General features: G+C 47.3%; 1 protein-coding gene across 5 annotated transcripts; it reads left to right on the top strand.

Moving 5' to 3' along the window:
• Window positions 1-55: 55 nt before the first annotated feature.
• On the top strand, window positions 56-20,758 carry EDDM13 (epididymal protein 13). Of its 5 annotated transcripts, XM_032487618.1 has the most exons (15): window positions 56-227; window positions 2,260-2,277; window positions 3,834-3,937; window positions 4,069-4,851; window positions 6,745-6,887; window positions 7,442-7,468; window positions 11,327-11,344; window positions 13,413-13,418; window positions 14,154-14,162; window positions 14,932-14,940; window positions 15,271-15,297; window positions 16,060-16,086; window positions 17,771-17,895; window positions 18,660-18,697; window positions 20,442-20,758. In XM_032487618.1, exons 4-15 carry the CDS (start codon window positions 4,787-4,789, stop codon window positions 20,464-20,466), a joined length of 519 nt encoding a protein of 172 aa, XP_032343509.1. In that variant the 5' UTR covers window positions 56-227; window positions 2,260-2,277; window positions 3,834-3,937; window positions 4,069-4,786; the 3' UTR covers window positions 20,467-20,758. The 5 variants fall into 5 exon arrangements, with proteins under 5 accessions (XP_032343509.1, XP_032343510.1, XP_032343513.1 ...); XM_032487619.1 differs by lacking the exon at window positions 3,834-3,937; XM_032487620.1 differs by lacking the exons at window positions 56-227; window positions 3,834-3,937 and adding an exon at window positions 259-598.
• The last annotated feature ends 111 nt before the right edge of the window (window positions 20,759-20,869 follow it).

Here is a 20,869-nt window from a genome sequence, read left to right as displayed (position 1 = left end):
ACGATATAAATACACCACGTGCTGGGAGGAAAATGAGTTGCATCACAAAGCTGAGTTCTCCCCGCTGCCTCATCCGCTCCTCGACTGTTTATTGAGTTCCTGGTTTGTTCCCCGTGCTTGATGCTGGGAATGCAGTGGGTGAAAAAGACAGGCGTAGCCCCATCTCCGTGGAATTCTTACATTACACAGGTGAACACGTCCTAGTGTGGCAAGTCGGGGAAGGTCAAGTAAGTGACATTTGAGGAGATGCCTTGATGGGGAAGGGGGAGGGAACTGCGCCCGCCGAGGTTCTGGGGCAGGAAGGCTGTGTCCCTCCGCGGGGCTGAGAGCAGACAGGGTGTCTGGAGCGCGGCGGATGGGGTGAGCGGCGTGGGGGGGGGGGGGTTCTTACAGGTGGGGACAGAGGGGAGGCAGGAACCAGAACATGTGAACGTCACAGGAGCACAAGGAAGCTGTCACAGGACTTCCAGCAAGACGATACCTTATTTGGGGCGTGGGAGGGGGTCTGCGCTTGGGCAGGCCGTTTTGCCTCTGGGCTAAGAGCAGGCTGGACAGGAAGCAGGGCAGAAGGAAGGCAGCAGGCAGGAGACAGGCGCAGGTACCGGGGCGCAGGCGGGGCCAGCGGGATGTTACCGGGCCTCCAGGAACAAGGGTTCACGGGATCGAATGGCAGACTAGACGCTGGAGTTTAGGGAAGAGGAGAGTGAAAAAAGACTGAGGTTTTTTTTGCAACTGAGTGATTGAGGCTTCCCTTAACGGAAAAGTTCTACACAGCAACTGGTTTTAAAACTTTTATCTTGAAATAATTTTAGACCCACAGAAAACAGAGTTCCCGAATACCCTTCCCCCAGCTTCCCTTGATGTTACCGTCTCACCTAAGCGTAGCGCAGGGATCAAAACCGAGACCTTCACAGGAACGAAACTGCAGATTTTATTCAACTGCCACTAGTTTTTCCACAAAGGTCCTTTTTCTATTTAACCCAACACTGCACTGAGTTGCCACACCCCTGTACTCTTGTGATTATTCCTTGGAACTTGTGGCTGAAGTGTGCCAATCTTCCTGAGCTGGACACTTCTGAAGAGCCCTGGCCAGCTATTCTGCAGAATGCCTCTCGATCTGAGTCTGAAGTCTTCCCAGGGTTACACTGAGGTTATGCATTTGGGGGAAGGAACACCACAGACATGGGGCCCCGCCGTCCTCTGCACGCTTTGTCAGGGTTTACGTGGCGCTGATGTGGCTCACTACCTGCGATGTTAACTTTAATCACTTGGTTAAGGGGGCGTCTGCCAGGGTTCTCCACTCTCCTCAGTTACTAATTTCCCCTTATAATTAACAAATATCCTGGAGGAGATCATTGGAGACTATGCAAATATCCCGTTTCTCCTCAGTTTTAGCATCTATCCATGGATCTTGTCTGCAAAAATGATGACTGTAGTATTTGCCCTTTTTCTCTTATTCCTTCCACGTGTACTAGTTGGAATTCTTCTGCAAGGAGGACCTAACACTTCTGCTCTAGTTATTTATTCAAGTGCTTACATCAATGTGAACTCACAGATATTTATTCTATTAACAAAAACCAACATTTTATTTTTTGATGGCTGGGAGGATGATGGCCACAGATTCTCTTTTGGACATGCTAAGTCTGAAAAGCCTGTGAGATATTTGAGACCTTCATAGGTCATGGCTGTCGTGAGATCAGGGCTTAAGATATCTTGTTTACTCCTGTGCCAGGATCTCTCTCCCCACCAGTCTTGCACATGCCTACAGAGCAGGAACTGAGTCTAATTCAACAGCATCCCTAGCATTAAGCACAGACCAGTGGCCAATGTTTGTGCCAGATGAATGCTGGTTGGTTGGATGATGGATAGACAGAAGATGGATGAATGGTTGGATATTGGATAGACGATTGGATGAGTGATGGGGGGATGGATCCATGGGTGGATGGTAGATGGATAGATGGATGGATGGTGGGTGGATGAAAGATGGATGGCTGGATATAGATAGATGGATGATGGATGGCTAGATGAATGGATAATAGATGGATGATGGATGGTTGGGTGGATAGATGGATGGATGGTGGATGGCTAGTGGATGTATGGAGCATTATCAATAAAGGGTGGGTGAGCTGACCTCTAGTTACACTTTCAGCTCTGGTCTTCTTGGGCATTGCACTGATCTGAGTCTAATGCTGAATTCTCTCTCTGCTCCCTGCTTCCTGCTGCTCTTGGGATCCGGATGGCTAACACTTTTGCCTCCAGTCGCAACTGAAGAAAAAAGTAAGAACTGTGGACTTCCCAAGTTTGTGTCCCCATAGCCAGCTGCTCTCAGATTCGTGCAGGTTTTAAGACCCCTCTGGGGATTCTGGGCTTTGTCTTGGGGGCCAGGGAATAACCAGTAAAAGCAAGCCACCACCACCTTTGTCTTATATCGATGCCCACAGCCAAAAGAGCTGCCCTCCTTCATCTTTTTGTCTGGGGGAATAAAGGTTCAGTGGGTGAACAGGGAGTTCTTACCAGGAAGAAAGGATGGGCAGAATATTCCCATCAGAGTTATACTCTGGCCTGGCCCACACTCAGGCTGGCTGGTGCTTCTTGAACTTCATGGCCTCAGGGCCACTGAACACTCTTAAAAATTATTAAGGGTCCCAAAGAGCTTTGTTTTTTAAATATGGGGTATCTCCACTGATATTTATCTTATTAGAATTTTTAAATTTTTAATTTAGGAGTGTTTATTTGTACAACTGGTTGACATGCACACGAAAAGATGCCCAATATTACTAGTCATCAGAGAAGTAAGAATCAAAATGACAGTGAGACACCAGTTCCCACCCACTAGGGGGGCTCTAACCAAAAAGACAGGTGATAAAAAGTGTTGGTGAGGATGTGGAGGAGTTGGACCCCCTTAGAACGTTGGTAGGACTGTAAAATTTTTTGGCTGCTTTGGTAGTTCCTCAAAACATTAATTAATCCAGGAATTCCACTTCTGTCCAAGAGAAAAATCATTTGCTTCAACAAAACAGCAAATCGTAACAAATTGACTGCAGAAGCAGAAATAAGACTCCGACTGTTTTCTATTAAGCCAGACATTGGAGAGATTTTCAGAAATGTAAAATAATACCTCTCTTCTCATGAAACTTTAATTTAAATAAGGTTTCCAAGATACAAAATTCAAATGTTCTGAAGGCTATGGCTCCTCCCCAGCCTGTTCACCATGTGCCCCTCCCCAAAGGCATCCAGCACTTCCTGTTTCTTACAGATCTTTCCAGAGACAGTTTATGCAAGAAGAAGCAAATGAGCATTGAATACGTTTATAACCTACCTGCTTCCATTTTTACACAAAAGGCAGCATATTATGCACACTCTTCTGTGTCCGCCTTGCTTTTTTCACCTAACAATACATCTCAGAGGTCACCACATGTCAGTCTGTAAAGAGCAGCCTCAATCTTATTTTTAATAGCTATATAATATTTCTTGTATAAACATCCATAATTCATTCAACCAGAAACTCATTGACGGGCATTTAAATTGTTTCCAATAGATTGCTCTTTTAAACAATGCTTCAAAAAAACCCAACCGTATATAATGATAAATATGATATATATAACAGGGTATGTATAGTTTTGGAAATGAATTCTACATGGTATATAATTACTATGTCAATTATATAATTAATAATAATTATGTAATATGTAATTAATATATAATGTAAATACATCATATCAATATGATTATATTATGTATAAGTTTATAATTTTATGTGTATATTGTATATATAATCCATCTGTGGGATTCATTTATAAACCTGTAATGTTAAAGAAGGGGGTTCCCAACAGCCTTGCTAACAGAGTTATGAAGCTGTTTGATCTCCGTTGAATTGTATGCGACAAGCTACGCGAAAATAGTGTCTCATGGAGCCTCTGCACAGGACAATCGGCAGGTGAATGAAGGAATAAAGAAGCATGTGCGGGAATTAACCGAAGTGGGTGTTGTCACTGCTAATCCAACTTTCCTGCTTGCTTTTATCTTCCATGTTAATTTGCTGGCTCCTGGTTCTGTTGCTCCTTCCAGTCAAGTGTAAGTCCTATCTCCTTCTCCCTGCGTGACCAGGGAGCCCTTCAACCCAGAGAAGGAAGGGGTAAAGGGGAGAGGTCAAAGGGCTGACCTCCATCTGCAGTCTGGGCCCCTCAGAGGATGCTCTCAGTCCCACCATGGCTCTGAACCCAGAATCTGCAGATCCCTGGGGGCACATGGGTGGTCTCTGGGGAGGTCAGCCTGCCTCTGTCATCTCGTGTAAGGCTGGGTGTGAGAGAGAGAGAGAGCCTGGGTGTTTCCTGGGAATATGGACTTCATAGCTTTGATCAGATGTTCAGTAGGATTAGTGACCTTCTGCTCTAAAACATACAACTGGGTTGGGTTGGGTTCTGTGTATTCATGGTGCGTTTTAGATGAGAAAAAATATGGTACAGGGTAAGGCTCCCTCTTTACCAAGTGCCAGCCATCCTGGCCTCTGGCTGAGAAGTGGAGATGACTCCTGGTTGTTATAGAGGGTCCTCTGCCGACCTCCCGAGACTCAGTGGAGGGAGGGCTTGGATGCCTCAGACAACTGGTCTCCCTGGGGTTTCTTGACTTGTGGGACAAGTGCATCTCTAAAGAGGTCTGTGGCTCTTAGAATGGGTCACAGCTTCTCATTCTGGTGCCCCACCCCATCTTGGGACCTAGGGAGTGCAGTGAGGTATGAAGGATGACTTGATTAATTGCACATTCTCTCTGTATCTTCATTGGGAAAATGATCCTCGCCGGCCACTGCTGGTCCCCATCTTCCCGCTGTTGGCCTGTCAACAGTGCTGAAAGGTAAGTCTCTTGTTCCAGCTCTCTCCCTTTTGCCTCTGATTGCCCTTGCCTGAAAAGGGTAATTTCTACTGACCTTTAATGGATCTTTCTTCTACTGACTGTCCACAGCCCAGCTTCTAATCTAGAAGCATAAACAATGGAGACTCGAACATCTTGAAGAAAACAAAATACTGCACCCTTCCTTCCCCCGTAAAAACCAGCTGCCCAGAAGTTGAGCACATTTTCGTGGTCCCCATATAACTAGAGGAAAGCCAGTTGGTCATAGGGCTAAATTCAGGTCTACCTGAGATCTCCTGTTTGGACAGACACAGTAATCTCCACCTCTGCATTCTGAGGTCGTAGAAGAAGTCAGCATCACCACTGTCCACTCCATAATTCCTGTGGAGGTTGCCTCAGTCACCGTGGGCTGCTGTAACAGAATGCTGTAGACTGGGTGCCTCAAACAATAGGCATGTGTTTCTCACAGTGCTGGAGACTGGAAGTCTGAGATCAAGGTGCCAGCATGTTCAGTTCCTGGTGAGGTCCCCCTGTCTGGCTTGCAGACAGCTGCCTTCTCACTGGGTCCTTGTCTGGTGGGGAGAGAGAGAGAGAGCTCTGGTCTCTCCTTTTTATATGGACACTAGTCCCATCATGGGAGTCCCATCCTCATGGCCTCATCTAGGACTGATTACCTCCCAAAGGCCCCACCTCTGAACACCATCACTTTAGGGGTCCAACATATGGATTTGGGGTGGATGCAAACGTCCAGTCCATAACAGATGGCAACCTGGAACCAGTTCAGTAAAATGAGGCCACATCTTTATGACTGAGTTTATAAGCTGGGGAGGCAGGAGACTCGCTCAGAAAGTGAGATGATGGCCAGCAGAAAGGGCATGGGCTCAGGATCAAACCCTTCTGTACTCAGAGCCCACGTCTGCCCCTTCCGAGCTGGACAACCTTGGAGAAGTCACTTCACCTCTCTATGCCTGCTTCATGCAGTTGAACGCAGTCAGAGGCGTGAAACACTCTTCAGCTCAACCTAAGAAAACTAGGGTCCAGTGGTTCTTCCAGCTTCTATCCCCACCACCCTCAACACCACACACACACACACACACACACACACACACTCACACACGCAAACGCACGTATGCACACAGTCATCCCCATGTAAGAGTGTCATTATTATTACTTACATCATATTGCTATTTCTGTCATTTACTGAATGTTTATGTCGGACCAGGAATTAGGCTAAGAACTCCATGTACTTTATCTTCCTTTGCTATCGCTACAGCTCCAAGTGAAAGATAATGTCTCCTTCTGCCGAGGCACAGAGTTCGGTGGCCAGCCCACAGTCACCCCGTTAGTGAAGCAGGTATCTTGGATATCTGCTCATCTCCATCCCAGTGTTCCCAGCAACATTGCCACCAGGTGCTTGCAGTGATACGGAGGATGGTTTTGTGAGCTACGTAAATAGAGAAGCTTCCACTAACAAACTTAGTGGAATTTCTCAGTATGTAGGGAGCCTAACCCCAACCCCATGATGGGTATTAATATTCTTGTTTCGTGAATAGAGGAAGTTGGGGAGATCTTAGTTTGAATTCTTGCAGCCTCACTCAGCAGCGGCATGGGATTTCACAAATCATACAGTTTCTCTGAGGTCCCGCTCTTCTCATCAGCAGTGTGGGGGCAGCTCTGTAATCTGAGAGGGTTGGTGCGAAGTCAGCGGAAGGGAAGAGCTTGGCACCTCTTTCCAGAGTCAGTAAAGCATAGTTGCTTCCTCTCTTTCTCACATGACTGAAGGATGGTCTATGACCGTTTCCCAGCTCACTTAAACTCTCCCCAAAAGCAAAGGCCTACCCACGTCGACCCACTCCCATGACCCAGGGTGGACTCTATTTCCTGACCTGATTCCAGCTCCCAGCATCTGATCTGGTCTTTGGTTTTCTACTTATGGCTTCATCTCCGTGGTCCCCCGGTCCCACCATCCTGCACCACACCTGTATCCTTGACCACCGTGCCGACTCCTCTTCCGGATGGGCTGCTGTCAGGAATCGTAGGTAAGTCCCTTGCCACGTTTACGATGCCCTTAGACTGTGAACTTTGGGGGGAGATTTTTGAGCAAGATTTTCTGAGCATCTAATGCACACGTGGACCCATGCGTGGGTAATGGAAACCCAAAGATGGATCAGATATGCTCACTGTTTAGGACCTCAGAGACTGATGGAGATTAGACATACACCCACACAAAAACCCCCAGGAATTGAATTAGATTAGAGACGGTGATGCCTGCTCGTGATGATGGGGCTGAGAAAAGGGACGGTGGGAATACTAGGAAAACTTAATCACAGCCATGCTTCCCAAAGAAAGAGCTTGTTAAATCTGTCGAACTGGGGAAATCCATTAGAAATTAGGAATATTTCCTTTCATGGCATTTGAATAGCTTTTTTTAAACACCTTTATTGTGATATGGTTCCTGTACAGTAAACTACACATATTTCAGATGTATACTTTGATGAATGTTGATAGATGTGCACATCTATAAAACCACAGTCAAGATGGCTAACATTTCCATCGCTCCCCGGTTGAATGTCTTTTACATCTTCTTCCTCAGGTATGATGAGCAGGCTGTCAACAGATGGTAAGTTTGAGGAATCTCTCGTTCCTGGTGTTTCTCTTCTCTTGTCGTTAAGGAAATGCAGACTGATGGAGTAATTTGTGTTTTTACTTATTTATTTAAAACAAGCATTTTGTTTATTTATGTCTTATATATTTGTTTTGGAAGAACCATCCAGAGGTATCCAATTACATTTTGTTTCTTTGAGTTTTAAGATAATGGAAATTTTTATTACTGTATAATTTTAATACAGTTATATTAACATAATAAATATTGCATTGTGGGCTTTTTAAGTTATAAAAATAGTATACGCACATGGGAAAATTTGAAAAGCAGGAAACGAAAGTCAAAAATCTTCCTCTCCATCTCATTCCCAGTCTACTGTCTAGAAACAGCCATCATGACTAGTCTTTTATATATTCTCACAGGAAACACTCAGACTTATGTACGTATATACTGAACTTTTTGAGTTAAAAATATACAGTTCAGCAATAGAACTTTACCCCTTTCTTTCAAATATCTGAATGAAGTTTCATTCACACTCATATAATTTAATGTCTCCTGTTCACGGAAGGTTCCTCTTCCTCTTCCGTATTCTGATTTCAGTTTTGTTTCGGTTCGTTTTGATGCCACTGCAAACAGTGCTACAACGAACACTCTTATACAGCCATTGCTGTTTTCATTTTTGCACGTACGTATCTGTAAGATAAACCCCTGAAAGGGAAGTGGCTGGGTCAAAGGGCATTTTAACTTTGGACAGAAGTGTAACGAATTCACAGATCTATGAACAGCCCACGATAATAATTCTTTCTCCACGCCTTCAGCAACACAGGGTGTTATCTTTTTGATTGTTTGATAATGAGATGACTGGAAAAAAATGGTCCCCATATTCACAGAGAGACTGAATTCCTGTCACATCCTTTACTATCCAATTCAATGCTATCATTTATGCTTTTCTTTAAATGGACTCCATGTTTTACTAAATGGGCAATTTTGAAAAGGATACTTCACATCACTTGAGTAAGTTCAAAGCCAGTATCATTTGCTATGAGGAGAAGACAACTGCAAAAATAAACATAAAGAAAATAAAAGTGTTAATAAATTATAACACAGTACTGGCTTTTGCTGAGGATCTTGGTCTGAAGACTCTGGTCTCTCTCTTTGGTGGAAAGGAAGATCAGAGAGCACTAGAGGGGTGCTATAGACAAGTCAGCCTCATTCTGAGACTTTCTCTGTAGTCCAAAGATAAGTGTACAGGGAATTAGGGATTAGATATAAAATTAGATATACTCATCGTGTGACACCAAAGGAGCTGAAGTGAATGTGTGTTCACCTGAGGTCCCCTCAGCCATCCCCGAGGGTTCACGCCCCACTACACAGGACATGCCTGGATATGGAGATCTAGGCAGAGTGCGTGTGAGCAGGGCCTCCTGGAGCAGATGTGCTGGAGTTTCAACCCAGCTCTGTTCTTTACCAGCCTATGAGACCAGGGGCAAGTCTGTCCTCTTCCCCGTAAAGTAGAGCTCATAATCCAACTATAAGGGGTTGTTTATGATGTTATGATAAAATACATGAAAAACTCAGGCACTAGGGAGCTGGTTAAAGTGGGTTCAACTCTGCCCCACCCGCACCCCCTACCATTCCTTGGGTTCTGGAGTTCAAAGCTCTCATCATGGTTTCTGCTCCTTGGAAGACAACAGTTTCTCACTTCTCTCCACCTTGGGTTGTTAAAGAACTCTGTGCTTCCTCTGGTTTCTTATCAACCTGGAAGTAGAACTCTCCTTCACGGGTTCCCATGAGAAACCCACTCAGATCTGCAATTGATGAGTTTTGATGGAGATTCTTGTCAAGAATGGTCACAGCCATTCTGAGTAGATGGCTTTCTCCCATCTCAGTGGCTCCGCCCACTCTCTTTCTCTCTTCTCTCTTCTCCCTTCTCCTTCTTGCCACATTGCTTGTGGAGCTCCAAGTCCTCCCCCTTCTGACAAGCTGGGTAACATAGCCGTCCCTGACTCCTGCCCTCAGATAGTCCACTTATCCATAGATGCCAGCCCTTTGTGAACCAGAACCTCCCTCCTTGCCTCTTTGGAAAACATCTGGACTTTGTTTTTTCCAGTTTTGTTTTTAATTGAAATATAGTTGATTTACAATGTTGTATTAGTTTCTGGTGTACAGCATAGTGATTCAGAATATATATATATTCTTTTTCATATCCTTTTTCATTATAGGCTATTACAAGCTATTGAATATAGTTCCCTGTGCTGTACCACAGGACCTTGCTGTTTCTCTGTTTTATATGTAGTAATGTGTGTCTGTTAATCCCAAACTCCTAATTTATCCCTCCCCTCCCTTCCCCTTTAAGTAACCATAAGTTTGTTTTCTATGCCTGTGAGTCTGTTTCTGTTTTGCAAATAAGTTCATTTGTATATTTTTTAGATTCCACGTCTAAGTGATCTCATATATTTGTCTTTCTCTGTCTTCACTTAGTATGATAATCTCCAGGTCTATTCATGTTGCTGCCAATGGCATTATTTCATTCTTTTCTATGGCTGTGCAGTATTCCATCATGTATATTAGACTTGATAAATAGCAAAATGTGCTTCTTCTTCAACATGTGAAGCGGCTATGAAGCCAAGGGTCAGTGTAATCTAGCCATTATTAGGCATAATAACCTATTATCTGATACCTTCAGCGTAGAGTTGAGGGTGGACAAGGTGACAGTCAGAGGCTCACGGGGCTGGAGAGCATCTCCACAGATGGGGAAACTGAGGCCCAGAAGGACGCAGAACATCAGAGGCAAAGTGGCAACTAACAAAAATCTCTCGAAGCACCTTTCAAAAGCCAGGGTGTTTTCAGCGCTCTGATTGTGTTGTTTCTTTTAATCATCAAACTCCCCCTAGGAAGGGGTGATGCTGTCATAATCTAGAGTGACCCTGTTTGCCCAGGACAGTCCCAGTTGTCGCACCAAAACTCTCTCACCCGAGGGGAAAACATAAAACCTCTCTCACCCTGGGGCCTCCTTCTAATCCTGGGCAAACAGGACAGTGGGTCATTCTGTTGTAATTCCACTTTTATGGGGAAACCAAGGCACGAAGAGGTGGGGTAAGTTGCCAAAGCTAGTAATCAACAGAGCTGGGTCCAGATCTTTCCACGACTCGCCACTGTTCTGAGGATGAAGTCTGAGGTCTTTAAAATCACCTGCGGGGTCTCCATCCTCTAGCTCTGTATACTCTTATGCCCGGGTCACCTTCTGCTGCTGCGCCCCCTCAGCGCGTCTCTCTCAGTCCTTCCGAAGCTCCGGACCCCTTCCACCAGCCACCCCCCCCCCCACACACACACCCCAGGACCACGTCTACGCTCTTCCCTCTGCCTGGAACGCTCATCTCTCTCGCCTTCAGGCATCTTCCCCTTGCTAACCCTCACTCATCTTTCAGGTCTCAGACTCAGTGACAGTTCCTCCGAGGCGCCTTCCCCGGCACCCCTACGAGGTCAGCAGCCATCGCCCCCCAGTCTGTTCCTGCTACGCCCTGTAGGTTTGCCCAGAAACACTCATCCCTCTGGTATCCGATGGATGACTCTCCCGCTGCCCGCTTCTCTGGCTGGAACGTGACCGCTCACGTTCCCTGGGAGTCAGTCAGGACCTTGTCTGACTCGCCGTCCAAGTGTCCTCCAGACCCTGCACCTGGTAGATGTCCATCGATATTTGTTGGCGAGAAAGAGCGGCCGCCTTCCGGAGTCCGCCCGCCCGCTGTGACGCTTCTGCTCGCCCCTGACTAGTCAGGGGCGCTGCGTAGGGGTGTCTGGGACCCGGGTCTTAATGCTGCTTTCTCTCTCTACTCCGCATCTCCGCTGGAACCCGGCTGCCTGCGTTCTCGCCTCCAGATAAGACAGAAGAAGAAAGTAAGTGCCACGAGGGTGTGTCTTTGAGCTGACCTTCCCACAACTTCCTTTGCACCTTGAAACTTTGAAATTTCATTCCAAGTGCAAAGGAAGGGTTGGTGTGGGCTCTGGCATTCAGTCACCGGCCTGGGGTCAGGAGGGTGACCGGTCCAGGTGGACTGCAGTTGTGGTGTGCTGGTGACATTTCACAGCCACATTTCTGTGGGCTGTCGGTGGGGGAGAGAGCCCTGATCGGAGCGATGGCCAACTTCTGTAGTGTAAATACTTTAACGCTGGCTGACCTCGAACTACTCGTGGTGTCACAGTGGCTCAGGAAATTCCTGAAAATTGAACAATCTTCTCTTGTGAGCCAGCTCCAGCACAGGTTTGGGTCTAAGTTATGTCTCTCTCATTTGGTGTATAAATTGCACCAATGAAAAAGAGCTTAAAGAGCTTACCTCATTCATTCTTCCAGAAGGTGAAGTGGTGGTTCTTGGTAGAGAAAGGGGCCGTGCCCTTTAGAGAGCGGAGGGGACGTTCCAAGGAAGGGAGATGGCAAAGCGTCTCCTCTGGAGACAGATGCATGCGCATCTCCAGGGCTCAGGTGAGAGGGAGGAACACCCCTCTGCCCTGGCTCCACGGACCCTCCAGGGCAAGGACTTGTCCATCATTGATGTCCATGACCTGGAAGAACACCCTACACACAGCTGGGCTGCACTGGCTTTTATTTGAAGGAAAACTGTGCTCCCTCAACTACTGGTGCCTGTTATTTTGCTAACGGGCAGGAGTGAAAAAGAACTAACTTTGGAGAACATACTGCTATTATATTACTGAATTCTCACAGGGCACTGCCATCCGGTTGGAGCCCATGTTTTAAGGCATAATTCCCCAAAAACTGGCTCATGATCAGAAACTTAAAAAAAAAAAAAAAAACAGGAAACAGTGCAGATTTCTGTGTTCTGCCCAGATCTTCTACATGAGAATGCCAAGGGGTGGGATCTAGGAATCTGTTCCTTCAAAAAAAAAAAAAAATTCTCCAGTGATTTGATTCAGGTGGCTTGGGAACCGCTGAGACAGAGAGCAGGAGTTGGCAAACCACAGCCTGGTCCGAGGTCTGTTTTTGTAAATAAAGTTTTATTGACACCAGCCTAACCCATCCGTCGGTCCTCTGTGGCTGCTCTCGTGCTGTGATGGCAGCATTGAGTAGTCACGACCGAGGTTGTGTGGCTTGCAGGGCCACTGCCTGGCCCTTTCCAGGAGAAGTCGGCTGACCTCTGAGCCAGCACAATGCCTCTCAGGGCCTTCATTTAAAACTAAGATCCCACTTCAGATCTGTCTAAGGAACCACGACTCCTGGGGTTGGAGCTGGAGGCTCTGTCTGTGACAAGCTTCCCGGGTGGTGACCCTTGTACACACTAGCCTTGCACATGTGGACCCACCAACTTCAGCTCAACGGGCAAATTGTTCAAGGGGGAGCCACCATAATTCATGAGTGTAGTGGGCCAGGAAGGAGGCGGTCCTTTCTCTTCAGTCTCCAATCTTGAGTCTCAAGTCCTGCTGCCACTCTTCCCTTGAGATGGAGAGGCAGCGATTCAGTGCTGCCCACCTGTTTTGGGTCATTGATTGGGCATTTTATACCTGAACGCTTTCGGCTACTGTATGCCTCCCCCTTCTTTCTAAGGTAATGCTGTCCTTATCATTTAAGGATGATGGTGAGACAAATATTTAATAAAGTATCAAAAAAGAAAAGAGTGCATGCAAAAACTGGTGCAATCTGAGCAAGGTCTGTCGTTGAGTTAATAGCACTGCACCAATGTCAGTTTATTGGTTTCGATAACATACTATGCTTGGGTAAGATGCCACCGCTGGGGGAAGCCGGGCGATGGGTACACAGGACCCTTCTCCACTACTTTTTGCAATGTTTTGTGAGCCTATAGTTAGTACACAAGAAAACATTAAAAATAACTTAAAGAATATTTAATGAGCGAACGACGGAAGGTACTGGGAGAAGGGGCTAATGTTGTTCCTATGCTGTTGCTCACTTTTTTCCGTGCTGGCTCCCTGACTTCTGTTCTGCTGCACCGTCCAGTAAAAAGTAAGTTATTCTTTCGTTTCTGTGGGTAATTTGGGTGTTTTCAGATGCTGGGACAAAGGGAAAAACAAGAAAGAGAAGGGAACCTTCAGACTGTTTCCAATTGAAGGCGCGGGTTGAGAAAGGCCGCCGGCTAAGGGAGGCCTCAGCCAGCTGCCCCCATCTCTGAAGGGCTCGGGGCGGGCTCCTGGGGTCCACACCCCCCCCCCCGCCCCGGGGATCGCATGGAGCATCTCAAGAGCGTGTGGGGTGCGGGTGGGTCCGAGGCTCTAAGTGTGACTGGGCATGTGAGCACATGGGTGTGTAAGGTCCCCGGATTTTATCAGATCCTCAAAAGCCAAGGACCACTGCCCCAGGATACGCAGACGGACTGAGCTGTGCATGTTTGTTGAGAGGATTATTGAGTGAGGAGGACCAAAAGCTGCAGCTTGCTTTTTTTTCACGCTTTCTCCCTCCTGACCTCTAAGGAGAGCAATGAGATAGTGAGAGAAAAATGGGTCAACGGGATAATCTTCCTCATCTCTGGGGGACAAATCCCCAAGGAAGACGGATACCTGGGGATAAATAGGTCTCCAAAGGGGGCGAGTGTGTAGAAGCCTGGAGTCTTCTGAGGACAAGCAGGGTGGGACGGGCCAGGATGAAGCCATGAACACCTTTCTCATCCTCTCCTCTCTGTTTCTGTTGGTGCCCGATGACTCCTGCTGGGATTTCTCCTCCTTGCTGCCCACATCTCAACAGTACTGAAACGTAAGAGTCTTTTTTTTTCTTTAAGTGGACGCACTGGGGCTTGAACCCAGACCTCGTGCATCCTGAGCACCTGCTCTGCCACCGAGCTGCCCCTCCCCCTTTAAATATAAACATTGCTCCTCTCTCTCGTTCCCTTTCTCATCTCTGCTAAGGAGTTCTTTCCTAGCCACAGCTCATCTCCCAAAGAATCTTTAAAATAAAAAAAGAGAGAGACTGGAAAACATAGGTATGCTAGTTTCCCTTTCAAAAAGGGTGGGGTGTCCTCTGGGAGCCACCCCACTCCTCAAATCAGGGATGTGGGCAGCATTATGATGACAGCAGCGCTGACAATCAGAAAACCTCATTTCGTGTTTCCTGGGCGCCAGGCACGAGAAGCACCTTTAACATGCTGTGTTACGTGTTCCCCACAGCCTCTTCCCAGCGCAGGCACTGTTTGTCTGAAGTATGTAAGATGCCTACAACATGGTGGCACCAAATACAGGGAAAAGCAGTGGAGGCTGCCTTCGCAGCCCGAGCCGTTCGATTTCCCCTCTGCCCCACACAGCGGGGCCCTCAGTGGCTCTCCGCCTGTGCACTGCTGCCCAGACCCACCTGGGCGCTGCCCTCATTGGCTCCCAATCTTCCCGCCTTTTGATCTTGTGATTTTCTTTTTCCCTCCTGTGGTCTCGTCTCTCATGGCCCCTTGGACCCAACACTCTGGACGTTGTCTGCACCCCTGAACCTGGTCTTGCCTCTCGGACCGCACTTCCCTTTGGATGGATGACACCAGAGATCCTAGGTAAGTATCTCGGTCCGTGCATACCCTGGAATTCTGGCGGGAAGCTGGTTTGGCAAGAACATTCTCTTAAGACTCAGTGTGGGCCAGGACCGTGCAGGGAGGTGGAAACCCAAAGAAGAACCTGACGTGCTTGCTGCCTCTACATAGACTCACAGGCTGACGTGGAGACAGACAGCTAGCGCTGATGCAGCGTGAGTCAGCGTCCTGGGGGGGGGGGGGGGGGGGCAGTGAGAACAGGTGAGGCGGAGCCTGGGGTGGGCCGTTCAACCTGTTGATCTGAGGGCGTTTACCATGCTGCCTTGACGATTCAGTCTGTCCGTTGTCTCCTAGGTTTGCTGAGCCTCCAGGTGCTAAATGGTAAGCAGTGACTATGCCCTTTGGCCCCACCATTTGCCTTTGCTCCTGTGCACAAAGACGTACCGTTATTAGCTTTCCTTTTTTTTAATGCTGGGGAGCCCTTAGAGCTAATCAGACCTTACGCTCTTCATCGTCATCAGCTTACCGCCGTACGTCTAACTTTTCCTCCGTTCATCCAACAACAAATACTAATTAATATCAGCCTACTCTGTGCTAAGTCCTGTGCTGGGTGTTGGAGATACAGCGGGGACAGAACAGACAGAAATCTGAGTCCAGGTAGAACTCACGAGAAGAGAAAGAAACAAATAGATTTTTAAAAAGTAGATGAAAGTTCTGTGGGGCGCTGAGTCCTGTGAAGATCGCAGGGTACAGGCGGGGAGAACGCAGCGTGGGAGAGGTGATCAGGGAAAGTGACTCCTGAGCGGGGACGTGAACGAAGTGAGCGAGGCAACCCCGTGTACATCTGGGCGGAGGGTGTTCCCGGCAGAGGGAACAGCATGGGCTAAGGCCACGAGGCAAAGCAGTGCCTGGGATCAAGGGTGCGCAAGGCGGTCAGCTGCATTCTCCTCCCTCCGTATCTGAGGCACCCAGAGCGCAATTTATTGTGTGGGCTCCACCCACGTCAGCACGTGCTGATTTCTTTTCTTCCTTTCTCTCCTCCTCCTCCCACCTTTCCCTCCCTCCATCCCCTCCCCCTTTCCTTCTCCCTCTTCCGTCCCTCCCTCCCTCCTTCTTTCTCCTTCTCCTCCTCTTCATTTTTAGAAGAAACAAATGGCTGTAAGGAAGAAGGTGAGTGCATGGAATTGTCTTTTCCCATCGAGAGGACAGTGAGTTCCTTCAGTCTGGGTTACGACAAAGCCTTAAGAGAAGATTTCAGGTGACCAAGGCCAGGGCTTCGGTGCCTGAGCGGGGGTCTTTCTGAAGGGCAGCCAGTGCTTTCAGACCACCCTGCCAGCTTTGTACTGTTCGCGGGGACCAAGGAGACCCAACATCCCGAGGTATGAGTGGGGAACCTTTGGGCTCTTCCCAGTTGCTTCTGTTGACTGCTGAAGTCAAGACATATTCCTAAAGGTGAAGAGGCACATTGAAATATATATATATATAAGTTTTAAATCTGTTTTCACATGGCAGCATAGTTTTTACATAGGTAAAATGAAAATTGACAGAATTAAAATAAGAAATAGGTGAATCCATGACCACGGTGGGGGACTGTAACACCTCTCTCAATAACTGATAGAACAGGTAGGTGAAATTTAGTAAGAATACAGATGGAAGCAACTAACAAACATGACTTAAGGGATGCGTATGGAACTCTGCACCCAGCATTGACAGAAGACGCAGTCTTTTCAAGTGAATGGGTTTTTTTTTTTTTTCTTACCAAATTTGGCAACATGTTGATTCATAAAGCAAGACTCAGTTTCAGGTGGGAGTCACCTAGAGCATGCTCTCTGAGAACAAGGGAATTAGGCTATAAATCAACAATAAAAGAAAACCCAAACTTATAAATTAACAGATATACTTCTAAATAGTGCATGGGACAAAGAAGAAAAAAACAATTAGAATTTTGAATTAATTACTAGTAAGGATATCAGTATCTAAACTTGGAGGATACAGTCAAAATTCTGCTTAGAGGGAAATCTATCATCGTAAATGTACATATTAAGAAGAAGGAAGGAAGGTAGAAAGGCAGAAAACCAGTGATTTCAGTACCTATCTGAAGACTTTTGAAAAAGAAGAACAAATTGAATCTGAGTAGAAAGAAGAACGTGTTAAAAAGCCAAAGGAAAAAAAAAATTAATAGAAATCAACATCTCTAACAGATGGTTATTCTGAAAAGACTAATAAAAGTGGGGTGCCCTAGCATTACTGGTGATAAAAATAACAAGGGAGAAACAAATCATCAACATCAGAAGTGAAGAAGGGGGCATCTGCACAGATCCTTCAGGCACTGGAAGAATGACAGGCGATAGTTTGAAAATCCTTACGCCAATAGAATGAAACATTTAGTTGAAATGGACAGAACCTGGGAAAACACAAACTACCAAGGGTGAGACAAAAGGTAACAGAGTATCTGAATAGTCCTCTGTTAAAGGAACTTAATCTGTAATTAAATAATAATTCTGTACACATCGCCCAAGGATCAGGTGCCTTTGATAGTGAATTTCTCCAAACATTTAAGGAGGAAATACACTGATCTTACATAAAATCTTCCATAAAACTAAAAACAGTCACTTTCCAGCTCATTTTGAAGTCAGAATAACTTTGACAAAAGATCTGATGTATAGAACAGAGAAAGGAGAATTTCAGGTTAATCTTTCCTACAAATGTAAATGCAAAATCCAAGGCTAAATACTAGTGTTGTGGGTGTGGAGTTTAGAGGGAGATCTGTGAGGGACAGAGACCTGGGGAGGCAGGAGTCGGGACAGGGAAGGGCAGACCTTCACGCCAGTCACGGCCACTTGGTTGTCCCCAGTGAAGCTTTTCCCAGCTACCACCACGCCCAAGAAGCCACCGAAGAAAAAAACCAGATGGAATGGGTTGAGATGCGCCTACATGATGATCACTTTCTTGTTCGTGTCCTACAATAAAGGAGACTGGGTAGGAGGGGCCAGGACCCAGGGAGGGAGGGGGCAGGGGGAACGGATGACAGGGGTGGAAGGGGAGGGGAAGGGAGCACGGAGGAAGGGTTGGAGGAGCCTGGTACCTGATGGGAGGAGGGAGAGAGGGAGGGAGCACAGAGGGAAGGATGGAGGAGCTGGGTATCTCAGACCCAGGCAGGGTGTTCAGTGAAGGTGGGGAGGATCAGGGGACCTGGAGACAGTTATGAGGAGATGTGCTAATAGATTTGGTGTGAGGGATGGGGAAAATGGAGGGGCCAAGGAGATGAGCCCCAGGCTTGGGCTTAGGCCCATGGTTAAATGAGTGGTTCTCAAACGGGGTGACATTGGCACCCAGGGGACACTCAGCAGTGTCTGGGATCATTTTTGGCCGTCACAGCTCGGGGAGGGGGTGCCAGTGGCACTTGGTGAGTAGAGGCCAGGGGTGCTGTTCTGCAGCCTGTATGGCACAGGATGCCCCCAGGTCAAAATGTCAGCGGGGATGGAGGTGAGAAACCCCAGGCTGGAGGATGGTGTCTCTTGCGGGGATGGAGGGAACTGGCTGGAAGATGAGGCAGAACATGGGAGCAGAGAGGGGGGAGGCTGAATAGATCAACGATGTCACCACCTGCGGAAGAAGGAGAGAGAGGTGGGCAGGAACGAAGGACAGGAGGAGTGGGGAGAAAGGGAGGGAAGTCAGATGACTTGCCTCACCTTACCGTTTCTTGCTCTGTTTTCTGTTCACTCCTTCTCCAACCTTCCAAGTGTTACTGCCATTACTGTAACCCAGAACTGGACAACAGGTATGTTCCTGCAGGGAGGGGTTCCGTCCACTGCTGGGGTGGGAGGACTGGGTCCCAGCTGCTTAGTGTTGGAGTAGAGAACCCAGGTGGGGGACCTGCGATCGTAGAATCACAGAATTGCACGACAAGTGCCAGGCGCATCAGCCTAAGCTCAAGGCACCGCTCACACGTGACCGGGATGAGGAGAGCTGGAGGGATCCGTTTATGAGTTTCCTCAGTAAAGTTTCTGTGGGATTTTTTCACTTTAAAAATTTGGGGAGAAGTGACTAGGTATTTATTTATTAAATAGATAAATACTTATTTATTTTTACTGGAGGTACTGAGGATTGAACCCAGGACCTTGGGCATGCTAAGCATGCACTCTGCCTCTGAGCTCTACCCTCCCCCACCCTTATGTGGGATTTTTAAAATTTGTGGCCAAATGCACATAAGATAAAATTTACTGTTAGTGACATTTAGTAGTACATTCACAATGTGGGGCAACCCTCACTACTATCTGGCTCCAGAAAATTTTTATCATCCCCAAAGAAAGCTCTTTACCCTACAGCAGTGTCTCATCCAAGCCCTTAGCAACCACTAGTCAACTCTCTCTCTCTGTCTCGGGGTTTACCTATTCTGGACATTTCATAGAAATGGAATCACGTACTATGGGGTCCCTTCGTGTCTGGCTTCATTCACTTAGTATAATGTTTTCAAAGTCCATCCAGGTAGTTGCATGTATCAGTACTTCATTCTTTTTTATGGCTGAATAGTATTCCTTCACATGGATATGCCACATTTTGTTTATCCATTCTTCAGCTGAAGGACATTTGAGTTGTTTCCATTGTGTGTGTGTGTGTGTGTGTGTGTGTGTGTGTGTGTGTGTGTGTGTGTGTGGAGGGGAGGTAATTAGGTTTATTTATTTATTTATTTAAGAGGAGGTACTGGGGATTGAACCCAGGACCTCATGCATGCCAGGCACGTGCTTTACCACTTGAGCTACGCCCTCCCTCCTGTTGTTTCCGCCTTGTGACTGGTGCTGCTTGACCGCCTGTGTTTGAACACCAGTTTCCAATTCTTTTGGGTACATGCTTAGTAGAATTGCTGGCTCCTCTGATAAGTCTGTGTTTCACCTATTGAGGGACTCACACAATACATTTTTATTGAGCAACTGCTCTGTGATGGATCCTGGGTTTGTTAAAATGGTTAAATGGTGAATTTTATGTCATGTGAATTTTACCTCAATTTTTAAAAAAACTGTAAGAAGGGGCAGAGGCTGGAGTCACTCTCGAGCTGTAGTTTTCAGACCCGTGCACTAAACCGCGAGCCCGTCTGGGAGCAAGAAGACTGATCTATCCCAGAGCAAGCCTCGTACATTCACTCCTGGCACCACCCTGCAGGGCTGCAGTGTGCCAGGCTGGGAGTGCAGAGGGGCTGCAGCTGGGGAGGGCCCTGTGCTCTTGGAGCGAGCCGTCTAGTGGGAGGGCGGGGGTACACTAGCAACCACGTGAGTTCCCTAGAAGGTGCTGTGACAGAAAGCAATGGCAGGGGGCGACTTTGTTCCACTGGGCATTCAGAAGAATCCCTCTCTGAAGAGGAGCTGTTTGTGCTGAGTGATGGGGAGAGTAGAGAAGTATGTCCCAGGTGGTCAATCAGCCTGGCGGGTGGAGGCACAGGGTGAGTGGAGCCCAGTGAGTGAGGAGAGTGGTCCAGGATGAAAACTGATGCACAAACACATTTCCCTCTTCTTTCTTCCCTTCCTTAGGAATGATCCCTGCTGTGCTTTCTAGCAGCCCTGCTCCATCTCAGTGCAGCCTCCCCAAATCCTCCCTCTCCCGGGGAGTCAGGCTTCCCTCCCGAGAAGTCTTTCTGTCCCCTGGACTAAAGGTTTGGGGGTTGATGCGTTGGGTCCTTTGAGGAAAGAGTACCTGTCTTCCTAGAGGCACGGGGGAGAAGCTGTCACTGAGGGCTGTAAGAAGATGGGCCAGAGAGGAGCTGCGTGAGCCTCTGCAGGGGATTCCCCCTCACCCCCTCCTGTGCCCTTTTCAGCCCTTCCCTGCTGTTTCTGTAATAAAATGTACACCTGCTGAAATGGCTGAATGCCCAGTTCTTCCATTGAGACTTAACACAGACTTAGCACGAGGGGTGGCAGTGGGTCCGAGAATCCTATCTGTCACTTAATTCTGGCAGCAA

Source organism: Camelus ferus, chromosome 9 (assembly GCF_009834535.1).
Source record: "Camelus ferus isolate YT-003-E chromosome 9, BCGSAC_Cfer_1.0, whole genome shotgun sequence".
In the NCBI taxonomy this organism is placed as follows: Eukaryota; Metazoa; Chordata; class Mammalia; order Artiodactyla; family Camelidae; genus Camelus; species Camelus ferus.
The sequence above is the reverse complement of the archived record's forward strand: the minus strand, read 5'-3'. Positions and strand labels throughout refer to the sequence as shown.

Coding starts and splice junctions, on each gene's coding strand:
- EDDM13 (XM_032487619.1), top strand. CDS start 4,787: ATGATCCTCGCCGGCCACTGCTGGTCCCCATCTTCCCGCTGTTGGCCT. Junction 4,852..6,744: donor CCTGTCAACAGTGCTGAAAG/GTAAGTCTCTTG, acceptor ACCTGATTCCAG/CTCCCAGCATCTGATCTGGT. Junction 6,888..7,441: donor GCTGCTGTCAGGAATCGTAG/GTAAGTCCCTTG, acceptor CTTCTTCCTCAG/GTATGATGAGCAGGCTGTCA.